The sequence below is a fragment of the Moschus berezovskii genome, chromosome 17 (assembly GCF_049115385.1).
Source record: "Moschus berezovskii isolate FMDL1 chromosome 17, NW_MosBer_1.0, whole genome shotgun sequence".
Taxonomy (NCBI): domain Eukaryota; kingdom Metazoa; phylum Chordata; class Mammalia; order Artiodactyla; family Moschidae; genus Moschus; species Moschus berezovskii.
Genome location: NC_142476.1, coordinates 57,352,952 through 57,364,533, shown reverse-complemented (window position 1 = coordinate 57,364,533; position 11,582 = coordinate 57,352,952). Strand labels below are relative to the sequence as shown.

Sequence of the window (11,582 nt, the reverse complement as noted above, 5' to 3'; positions counted from 1 at the left end):
ATACCTTAGGTGACACAACCCTTATGGAAAAAAGCGAAGACAACTATAGAGCCTCTTGATGAAAGTGAAAGATAAGAATGAAACAGTTGGCTTAAAACTCAACATTCAGGGGGCACTCTTCATCCCCTTTCTGATGTCTATGTCAGAAGCTCTCTTTGTCCCCTTCTTCCCTTTAATAAAACTTCCACACAAAAGCTCTTGAGTGATAAAGCCCTGGTCCTGGTCCGAAGAAGATAAACCTCCTTCGGAGATCATGAATCCAACACCATTCACTGTAAGCTATCATCTTGGGGGCTTGTCCAGGATCTTCAAGACAAGGTAAGAACACTCAGAGCTCTAACCTCTCTGCTTTCTCAGTATACACATTTTCTGCTTTACTTTACTAACTCTACAGTGTGTTTGTTTGAATGAATGACATGCCCTGAGTGAAGCAAGTGACGAGCCCTGCTTTGCAGTTTCTCAGTGCCTTGTAATGGCTGAAGGCAACCCCAAAAAGGGGAGCTTAGTCAGGGGTTTATACAGACCTGCCAGTGCCAAGAGACACCCAAGGTCCCTGTGAGGGGAGTGACCAAAAATGGGCAAAGCGTGAGGACTGAACTTTCCTTTCTGGGTCACCTTTTCCTGGTCTCTTTGACCATTTCATAATTGTGTGGGGAATTAGAACTACTAACCTATCTGTCAGACTGTAGACTTTCAAGGGACCTATAATCCATGCTGTTCACTTTAATAAAACTCTGCTACACACAAAATATCATGGACAGAGGAGCTTGGTGGGCTGCAGTCCATGGGGTCACAAAGAGTCGGGCACGACTGAGTGACTAACACACTAACACTAACACACACACAAAAAAAAAAACCCTCAAGATTCAGAGAACTAAGATCATGTCATCCAGTCCCATCACTTCATGGCAAATAGATGGGGAAACAACGGAAACAATGAAAGACTTTATTTTGGGGGGTCGGACCCAACTAAGCGACTGAACTGAACTGAAAAATCACTGCAGATGGTGATTGCAGCCATGAAATTAAAAGACACTTGCTCCTTGGAAGAAAAGCTATGACCAGCCTAGACAGCATATCAAAAAGCAGAGACATTACTTTGTCAACAAAGGTCTGTCTAGTCAAAGCTATGGTTTTTCCAGTGGTCATGTATGGATGTAAGAGTTGGACTATAAAGAAAGCTGACCACCAAAGAATTGATGCTTTTGAACTATAATGTTGAAGACTCTTGAGAGTCCCTTGGACTGCAAGGAGATCAAACCAGTCAATCCTAAAGGAAATCAGTCCTGAATATTCATTGGAAGGACTGATGCTGAACCTGAAACTCCAATACTTTGGCCACCTCATGTGAAGAACTGACTCATTGGAAAAGACCCTTATGATGGGAAAGATTGAAGGCAGAAGGGGAAGGGGACAACAGAGGATGAGATGATTGGATGGCATCACCTACTTGATGGACATGAGTTTGAAAAAACTCCAGGAGTTGATGACGGACAGGGAAGCCTGGCGTGCTGCAGTCCATGGGGCCGCAAAGAATCGGACATGACTGAGTAACTGAACTGAGCTTGCTTTTTCAAGCCAGGATCTAATCAAAGTGATTGCTGCCCTCCAGCCAAAGACTGGGAACCTATGTGAACAAATTTGGATTGATCTGTTCTCTGCAAGAAGGGACAGAGCTGCCACAGGGAAGGAGTTAAGGTGGCATCTCAGTAAAGTGTGGTTTCTCGGGATTTTGCCTGGACTTGTCAAAAACAAGGACAATTCTGTGATTATCTTGATTTTTTTATGTGAAAGCAAAAGAAACACAGCAGGAAAGGGGACTGTTTGGCCATTTTTGTGGTTTGGAAATGTTCTTGTTTTTGTCTGTTAGCACTACAGACTAGACTTGTTCTTGTCTTGCTCCATCACAGTCACAGGGTTAGGGGATTCTTTTGTTCTGTGACGTTATTTATGTTATTCAGGAGACCTCCAGCTGTTACAGTCAGGTCAGCTCAGTGACAGCAGTCAGGGGCTCCTTTTTTTCATCTCAGGGTTCTCATTATATTCAGTTGTCATGTCTCATTTATTTCTTTTAATACATACCTCCTACTTAAAAAAAAAAAATTTCGACTTCTTAAAACCTAGGCGACATGTAGCCACATTTCTAGACTAATCTGATTATTTCTTCAAGATGGCATTTAACTTATTCCAGTAAATAGGTCTGAAGGCTGGAAAGTGAAAGTGAAAGAGTTAGTCGCTCAGTCACAAATGACTCTTTGCAACCCCATGTCCAGGATACTGGAGTGAGTAGCCATTTCCTTCACCAGGGTATCTTCCTGACCCAGGGCCCAAACCCAGGTCTCCTGCGTTGCAGGTGGACTCTTTACCATCTGAGCCAGCAGGGAAGCTCAATCTCCTAGGAGTTTTCTATTACTTTTGCATGGTAAGTTGCTGCAGTCCTATCTAACTCTGTGTGACCCTATCGACAGAAGCCCACCAGGCTCCTCTGTCTATGAGATTTCCTGGGCAAGAATACTGGAGTGGGTTCTTCCCGAAACAAGGATCGAAACTGTGCCTCTTATATCTACCTGCATTGGCAGGCAGTTTCTTTACTACTGGCACCACCTGGGAAGCCCCCTAATTACATCTGTGTGTGTGTTAGTCATTCAGTTGTGTCCGACTCTTTGCGAGTCCAAGGACTGTAGCCTGCCAGGCTCCTCTGTGCATGGAATTCTCCAGGCAAGAATACTGGAGTGGGTTGCCAAGCTCTTCTCCAGGGGATCTTCCTGACCCAGGGATGAACCTGGGTCTCCCGCACTGCAGGCAGATTCTTTACCATTTGAGCTACCCAGGAAGCCTTGAGTCCATGACAAATTAGTCAACTCCCTGTTCTTATTTTCCACAATGATGTCTATTGACAGATGTATGAGGGTCTTTCTAGGCATCATCTGGACCACTAAGCTAAAGTAGCTATCGGGGATTTCCTGGTGGCTCAGTGGTAAAGAATGTGCCTGCCAGTGCAGGGGATGCGGGTTCCAGCCTTGATCCTGGTCTCACATGCTGTAGAGCAACTAAGCCCATGTGCCACAGCTGCTAAAGCCCACGTATCCTAGAGCCCACCCCTGTTCCACAGCAGGGGAAGCCACCACAATGAGAAGCCCGCACACTGCAACTAGAGTGTAGCCCTCGCTCACTGCAATCAGAGAAAGCCCAGGCACATTAACAAAGACCTGCTGCTGCTGCTGCTAAGTCACTTCAGTCGTGTCCGACTCTGTGTGACCCCATAGACGGAAGCCCACCAGACTCCCCCTTCCCTGGGATTCTCCAGGCAAGAACACTGGAATGGGTTGCCATTTCCTTCTCCAATGTATGAAAGTGAAAAGTGAAAGTGAAGTCGCTCAGTCGTGTCCGACCCTTAGCAACCCCATGGACTGCAGCCTACCAGGCTCCTCCATCCATGGGATTTTCTAGCAAGAGTACTGGAGTGGCTTGCCATTGCCTTCTCCGAACAAAGACCTAGCACCCCAAAAACAAATTTTAGAAAACACACAGGGAAGAGCATGGGCAACAGGCAGAAGGACAGTGGAGTTAGCATATTTGGGAACAGAAAGGAGCTGGGAGAAATATGAAGTGAGCCTAGAGAGGCAGGAAGGACAGATTACCCAGGCTAAAAGTCACGGTAAGAATTTGGGACTTTCTTCTGAGAGCAATGGAGAATTGAGTAAATGACATGACACAATAGGCTTTTTTGAATTTTTTTTTATTTTGTTAAAAAAAAAAAAAAACCTTGGCATCAATGCGTGTTGCAGCCCCATGCAGGCTCTTAGTTCCCTAACCTGGGATTGAACCTGTGCCCCATACAGGGGAAGCACAGAGTTCTAACCACTGGATCACCAGGAAAGTCCCACAATTTGCAAAATCTTTTGACTTTTACAATCTTCAGTTCTCTGTAAGGGTTCACTTTGTGACCCTTACCTGAGCATTGGTCAGTAGAAATGCTACCAGTCTTCTCTGGTCTCCACAGCCCCTCATCTAAGGTTTGTGCTCAAAGACACACTTCTCACTTTAAATCAGAGAAGAAAGTGTAGAAGTTTATTGAAAGCTTTTCTGGGATGAAGAGGGTTTACTATATCACAGCAGAAATGTAATTATCTTTTAATATTCACCTCCTGACTCCAAAGTTCTACTGACAATGGTCCAAGTACTTTCCTCAAAAATTAAAGACCTACACCTCTCTCCTTTGAAGAAGGAAATGGCAACTCACTCCAGTATTCTTGCCTGGAAAATTCCATGGACAGAGGAACCTGGCGGGCTACAGTCTGTGGGGTCTCAAAGAGTCGGCCACCATTGAGCACGTCAGCACCGCTCTCCTTAATAGCCCATCCTCTCATCACCCATTTCAGTTTTTTCTGCAATCTCTATTCCATTTTAATGGAGATATAGTCTTGTCATCTTGTGACTTAATCTTTTTCCTTTTGAATGTTTAGGAAAAATGGGAGAGGACAAACATGTTGGGAAAGGCAGCAATAACTTTGGGGTTGCTTGGGACAATACTTAAATTAGTGCCTGTGTGGCCATTCATTTTTCAAGTAAAGATATTATAAGACTTCCCTGGTGGTGCAGTGGATAGGAATCTGCCTGCCAATGCAGTGGACGGGGGTTCGATCCCTAATCCAGGAAGATCCCACATGCCAAGCAGCAACTAAAACCCATGGGCCACAACTACTGAGCCTGTGGTCTAGGGCCCATGAGCCAAACTACCAAGCCTGAGAGCCACAGCTGATGAAGCCCGCGCACCTAGAGCCTGTGCTTCACAACAGGGGAAGGAAGCCACCACAGTCAGAAACCCAAGCACCGCAAGGAAGAGTAACCCCTGCTCCCCACAACTAGAGAAAGCCCACGTGCAGCAGCGAAGACCCAGCACAACCAAAAATATATAAACACACATGCTTCAGTTTTAAATTTTATCTGATAACATTTTCACAAATAAAACATATTAAATCAAAAAAATAATCTCCCCCTCGTAGAATAAGTTATTTTCGACCATACCTTAAGGAGACCCAAGTGAGACTACACTTAAAATTTATAAGCATGAGCTTGAGTGCCTTTGTCCAGTCCTCCTCCGTGTTCAAGTGGGTTCTGATGGAATAGAATCCACTGCTGCTTCCAGGGTCTTCCATCAGGCCTTTCTTCACATCAATCTTGTAGGGCAAACAGAGACCCGACTCACCTCTCTCGGCCGCTTCCTTGAACTGCTGCATGCAGTCCAGGAAAGCCGTCATAGCCTGATCAAATTTGTTATGTAAGAAAACATTCTGCTTCCCACTAGAGAACAACGGCAACTCGGCACAGTCATCTATTAAAGACCTCAGGTAGGAATGGTTTCCGCAGGGGATGAGACGGTACCTCTGAAACTCCAGTCCAATTGTATTGGCCAGGGCAAGGAGCAGCAAGGCTGTCTGTCCCCAGGCCGCATTGATCTCACTCCAACACACAGGGACAGTGGGGAGGCGGCCCAATCTGAAGTTATTGATGATGGTTAAGGGGCCGTCTTGCCAGATCTTAAAGGTGGCGTTAAAGACATCGGTTTTCTCCAACTGGTTCCACTGGATCTGGGCGTACTGTAGTCGCATCTCCACACTGCTCAGCTCCTCATGTAGTTCTAATTGTTGCCACTTCAGTTTACTGTAGTCCTTCCAGTACTGATTTTCCTGCTGCTCCAGCATCTTAGTCTCTGCCTGGGCTGCCTCAAGATCGGCTGCTACCCTTTCTTGGTTCTTTTCTACCTCTGCCACTTCCTGGAGTAGCCTCGCTTCCTCCAACTCCAGGCCCTTCAGCTTCTCCTGCAGCATCTCCCTCTCATCCTCACTCTTCCACTCCCTGGTCTCCAAATAGCGTTTGTAGTTCTGAACGTCAGATTCTGTGATGGCGAGCTCAATGTCCAGTACCTCTAAAAGATAGTCAGTACAGTCCACACACAGCGGGTGGTCCACTTCTCTTTCACCAGAAAGGATGTCAAAATTGTCCCTAATAGTCTTCTGGATGCTGTCAAGACTCCTCCGGGGCTCCAACCTCCCAAGCAGGGTGAAGTTGGAATAGTTCCAGGACATCCCACCACTGGGAGGGTGAGGAGTCCTGCAAAAGGCACCATCCTGTAAATTTTCAAAGTTTGCCTCCTCCTTGGAGGGAGGACCTCCCTCCTGTGTTTCTCTTGTCTCCCCCTGAGCAGAGATGAGCATCAAAGCTCCAGGTTCCTGGGAGGGCTCCGTGGAGTGATTCAGTTTCAGCGGCTGGCTGCAGCGCTGGCAAAGAAAGCAGAGGTGGGACATAGTGGAGGTCTTGACTCTCAACTTGACGCTGCTTCCTCTGGGTCACCAGTTAGTTAACCATTTATACCTTTTAGAACTCCTTCTAAAATGCATATCTCATCTTGTCACTCTCCTTAAAACCTTACAATGGTACCCTCCTTAAATACTTTTAGGTTTTCTTTCTAAAATGAAAAGCCAATCATCTTACTCCACCCTTAGAAAGAATAATCTTTCTAAAACTAAAATCTGGTCTCTCCTTAAAATGTTTAATGCCCTTATCTTACCTTAATATAAAGTCTAAACATCTTAACCTGACACCAAGGCTTCTGCCCATCTTTCCAACTTTTTCACATTTCCTGCCACCCTCACTGTGGGCTCCTGCATAATAACTGAATTTCAGCTCTTCCAACATTTCTTATTGTTCCCACTGACTGGAACACTCTTCCTTCCCTTCTTTACCTGGATAACTTCTACCCATCTTTTGGGTTAGATGTCATTTCTTCCAGAAAGCCTTCCCTGACTACAAAATTTGGGTTTTCTGTTCTGATGACACACTTCACATTCTTTACCTCATAGTAATGTAATGGACATACATGAAAACTTTATTAATATGTGTTTAATTAACAAATCACATCAAATAAAATAGCTTGGGTGGTCGGCAAGAGGGGTTAGTCACTAAGTCGTGTCAGACTCTTGCGACCCCATGGACTGTAGCCTGCCAGGCTCCTCTGTCCATGGGATTCTCCAGGCAAGAATACTGGAGTGGGCTGCCATTTCTGTCTCCAGGGGATCTTCCCAACCCAGGAATTGAACCCAGGTCTCCTGCACTGCAGGCAAAGTCTTTACCAACTGAGCTACAAGGGAAGCCCACACCTCCTGAAGCCTGAGTACTCTAGAAGTCGTGCTCCACAACAAGAGAAGCCACTGCAATGAGAAGCCCACAGATTGCAACTAGAGAGTAGGCCCTATCCACTGCAACTAAAAAAAGCCTGCATGCAGCAATGAAGACCCAATGCAACCAAAAATAAATAAATATATGTATTTTAAAGTTATTAGAAACTGGGCTGAAAAGCACTTTTCTGCTTGTTAGATGGGATGCTGCCTAATTTATGAATCATTTAATTAAGTCAATTAAAAAATAAGAAAATAGTGGGACTTCCCTGGTGGTCCAGCAGTTAAGGATCCACCTGCCAATGCAGGGGACACAGTTCAGTCCTTGGTTCATGAAGATCCCACATGATGTGGAACGACTAAACCCTTTGGTCACAACTACTGAATCTGCCCTTTTGAACCCACGTCTACAACTATTGAAGCCTGTTTGCCTAGAGACTAGAGACTGTGCTCCACAAGAGAAGCCATCACAATGAGAAGCCTGCATAGTCCAACTAGAGAATAGCCCCCACTCACTGCAACTAGAGAACGCCTACGTGCAGCAAGGAAGATCTAGCGCAGCCAAATATAAATAAACAAACAAACAAAAAATAAAGTCAATGAAAAAAAAAAGAAAGCAAACTGACTGGAAGGCTGTTCATTTTCCCAAAGACTTAAAATGTCCCAGGACTCTCAGATAGGCTCAAAATCCAAGGCCATCTCATTGTTAACTAGAAAAAAATATTCACAGCTCAGAAATACCACCCCAATATGCCTCTGTAATTGTGCACACTCTGCTTAGCACAGCTGTGAGTTAAGTGCTCAGTAAACCATTGAAAATGCCCATGCCATCAATCCTCGGAAGTGCTCAAAGGGACTGTAACTCCACCATCTGCAACTCCCTACTCATTTCTAATACCATCATCAGGGAGGGGGAAATTTTCCTCTACCTCTCATGAGTACTTGTATCTGGACTAATAATTAAATTATACAATATAGTTTAACAGGAGAAACAGATTTTAATTTGTGCACACACAGATCCACAGAAATGGGAGCTAAGAAACGGCTAAAGCAGACTGCTTTTAAACTTTTAGACAAAGAAATAATACATTTGTGAGGAATTGACTGGTGTTGACAGGACAAAGAACCGCATTTTAGGTGCTCAGTTAGTGAAGAATCTAAACAGAGTTTTGGCTAGTAAAATTTTAAAGTAGCAATGTTTGTTTATACAGGCTTCTCAGCCCCGTTTCCCTCTCTCTGACAATAAGGGTATTTTACTTCCAGATGTAGGCAGTCTTTACATTGGCTTCTTGTTGCGCAGCACAGGCTCTAGGGCTTTGGGGCTCAGTAGTTGTGGAATGTAGGCATAGTGGAATCTTCGCAGATCCAGGGGTCGAATCTGTATCCCCTGCACTGGCAGGCAGATTCTTAACCATTGGACCACCAGGGAAGTCCTCCATTCCTTTTAGTTAGGATTGCCAACTAGTTCTTGCGCCCACCTCAAATTCCTTCCTTCCCCCCAATAACAATATCACTGAAAAGTCATCTAAAGGCCAGAATTTATTAAAATGTACAGACTTCCATCCAAAAATAGCAATGTGATATCGCCGTGTGACTATAGACTATTTTTCAGTTATTTGGATAGTTCAGGCTAAGTGTTTATACCCGATGCACTGTGTCAATGGCAAAGATGTTGTTGAATGATGATGTCAAATTCTGACTCACATAGTCATTTTGTGCCTGGCAAACAGAGCCTAGAGTGGCAGGACCCTACGTGTACTCAGGGCTGTTGGAGTTATGGAGAGTGTGGAAAGTGGGGGTCTTCACCAGTTAGTTGTCAGGGCACAAGGTTAAGTGAGGCGCTGCAGGGGAGAGTGAAGCAAGTGGCTGGAGTGAGGAATTTGGGAGTAGATCTGGAAATCGTGAAATAGTTCTTGGACAATAAAACTGATGAAGGCAAAGGTATTTGGGTTCAGCATGGAGAGCAGCCAACCAACTTTATGTCACAATTTTACACTAGCTACAGAGTTGGCTTATCATTTTCACATTTATTTATTGACTCCTACAGGCCTTGGGAAAGGATGGAGGCTAACACATAAGTAACTGTCATGTTTACAGCTTAGTTCATAGATTATATTGCTGCTGCTGCTGCTGCTAAGTCACTTCAGTCGTGTCCGACTCTGTGTGACCCCATAGACGGAAGCCCACCAGGTTCCCCCGTCTCTGGGATTTATTCTCCAGGCAAGAACACTGGAGTGGGTTGCCATTTCCTTCTCCAATGTGTGAAAGTGAAAAGTGAAAGTGAAGTCGCTCAGTTGTGTCTGACCCTTAGCGACCCCACAGACTGCAGCCTACCAGGCTCCTCCATCCATGGGATTTTCTAGGCAAGAGTACTGGAGTGGCTTGCCATTGCCTTCTCCGATAGATTGTATTACTGTTGCTTAAATATTCATAGGAACTTATTTTGTACAACGGACTGTGGGCTGAAGTGACAGTGTGCTAGTACCAAGGCCAGGTTTTTGCTAGCTTTTTTCTGCTCCTGATCCTCCACCATGAGACAAGCATATCCCATAAAGGATCTGCTCCTTCAACCTTGGTCCCCAAATGAGATGACATCTAGAAACCAACCATAATTTATCTGCAAAACTCAGAAATAAATGCTTGAGTTGTAAGCCATGAATATTGGGGGATTATTATCACAGCAAAATATGACTAATAGACACAGGGTTAATCACTTAACATGTATTTTCTCATTTTAGTCCTTCAGAAACAGGCAACAAAATCTCAGAAATGTAAATATCAGAATCCCTCAGATTCTGGGATTTAGGTTCAGGCATAAATGACATCGGAGAAAGCAATGGTGCCCCACTCCAGTACTCCTGCCTGGAAAATCCCATGGACAGAGGAGCCTGGTAGGCTTCAGTCCATGAGGTCACTGGGGGTCGGACACGACTGAGCGACTTCACTTTTACTGTTCACTTTCATGCATTGGAGAAGGAGGGGGCAACCCACTCCAGTGTTCTTGCCTGGAGAATCCCAGGGACGGGGGAGGCAGTCTATGGGGTCACACAGAGTCGGACACGACTGAAGTGACTTAGCAGCAGCAGCAGCAGCATAAATGACATCAAAAGCCATGCTTTCCATTAAAACATAACAACCCTAGTCCTTGATGAGTCAAGCAATAATTGACTTAGCATAGAACTGTGGTCTTAGAGAAAATGTTAACTGAATATGCCTCCAGTAGCCCTAAGTATCAAAGTATCAGACTCTTCCACAGAAGTGTTGTTGTTGTTATTTAGTCACTAAGTCGTGTCCAACTCTTGCGACCCTAAGGACTGCAGCCTGCCAGGCTCCTCTGTCCATGGAATTCTCCAAGCAAGAATACTGGAGTGGGTTGCCATTTCCTTCTCCAGGGGATCTTCCCAATGCAGGGGTCGAATTCACATCTTCTGCATTGGCAGGCATATTCTTTACCACTGAGCAAACCTCTTCCGCAGAATAGATGACCTAATATGAGTTCTACATAACCAAAGCAGCTTCAGACACTCAGATGCTAGCAACCCCTTCTTTCCCTTCTCCCTAAATGCCATACATAGATAATACAGTTAGGAATAGACCACAAACTGGCATCACAGGTAATAGATGGTCAGATTGCTTCCAATACATTTAGAGAGAGTAAAAACAATGAGTCCTGCCTCATAGTTCCTACATTTTTCTGTCAGAAAGCCATGATTCATTGCTTTCATGAGTCATGCTTGCAGGTGTTCGGTTGTGACTCTCAGGGATTAAAAATGATGGTCTGGTATGGAGAATTATTTCAGGGCTTACCAGTGGAAAGTAGGAAAGAGGAAGCCGTGGAATGGAAAGGTTTTTTGGAAATTGGCTGGGGAAGGACAGCAGGGTTTCATACAGTTAACCAGAAAATGTATTTCAAGTGTATTTTTTGAAGAGCCTGAGTGATTTTTCTGTTTTCAAAATGTGTTGCCCCCAGGGTCAGACTGTCCCAAAGAGAAGCTGAACTCTGTGGTCTACTAAGAAACTTCTTTGTTAGTGTCTAGAGTTTAAAGGAAGGGTCACCCTCCCCTGTCCTATTGCTCTAATGTCTGGGAATTCACAGAGTCTGTGCCCGGGGCAGAATCTGTTTTTTGTTGTTGTTATCAAGTCGCTAAATCCTGTCTGACTGTTTCTTGCCTGGCCTTCCTATGTAAGCTGTCTCCTCAGGTATTCCTAGATTAGAACACCATCACTCCTAGTGAGCTGTGACTTAGCTATTTATCCTGTGCCTTTCTCCATTAGAATTTGAACTCTGTCATACCAGGGAGTAAATCCAGCTTATTCATTGCTGAGGTCCTTTTGTTTGGTAGTTTATGAACTTGATAATTAGGGACTTAATGAATGATTGAATGAATGAGTACATTTTTACAT

The 11,582-nt window shown here is 44.7% G+C and overlaps 1 protein-coding gene across 1 annotated transcript; it reads right to left on the bottom strand.

Annotated features, from left to right (window-relative positions):
• Nucleotides 1–5,012: 5,012 nt before the first annotated feature.
• On the bottom strand, nt 5,013–6,308 carry BECN2 (beclin 2). The gene has a single exon (XM_055418838.2). The coding sequence runs from the start codon at nt 6,306–6,308 to the stop codon at nt 5,013–5,015; it is 1,296 nt and encodes a 431-aa protein (XP_055274813.2).
• Nucleotides 6,309–11,582: the final 5,274 nt, after the last annotated feature.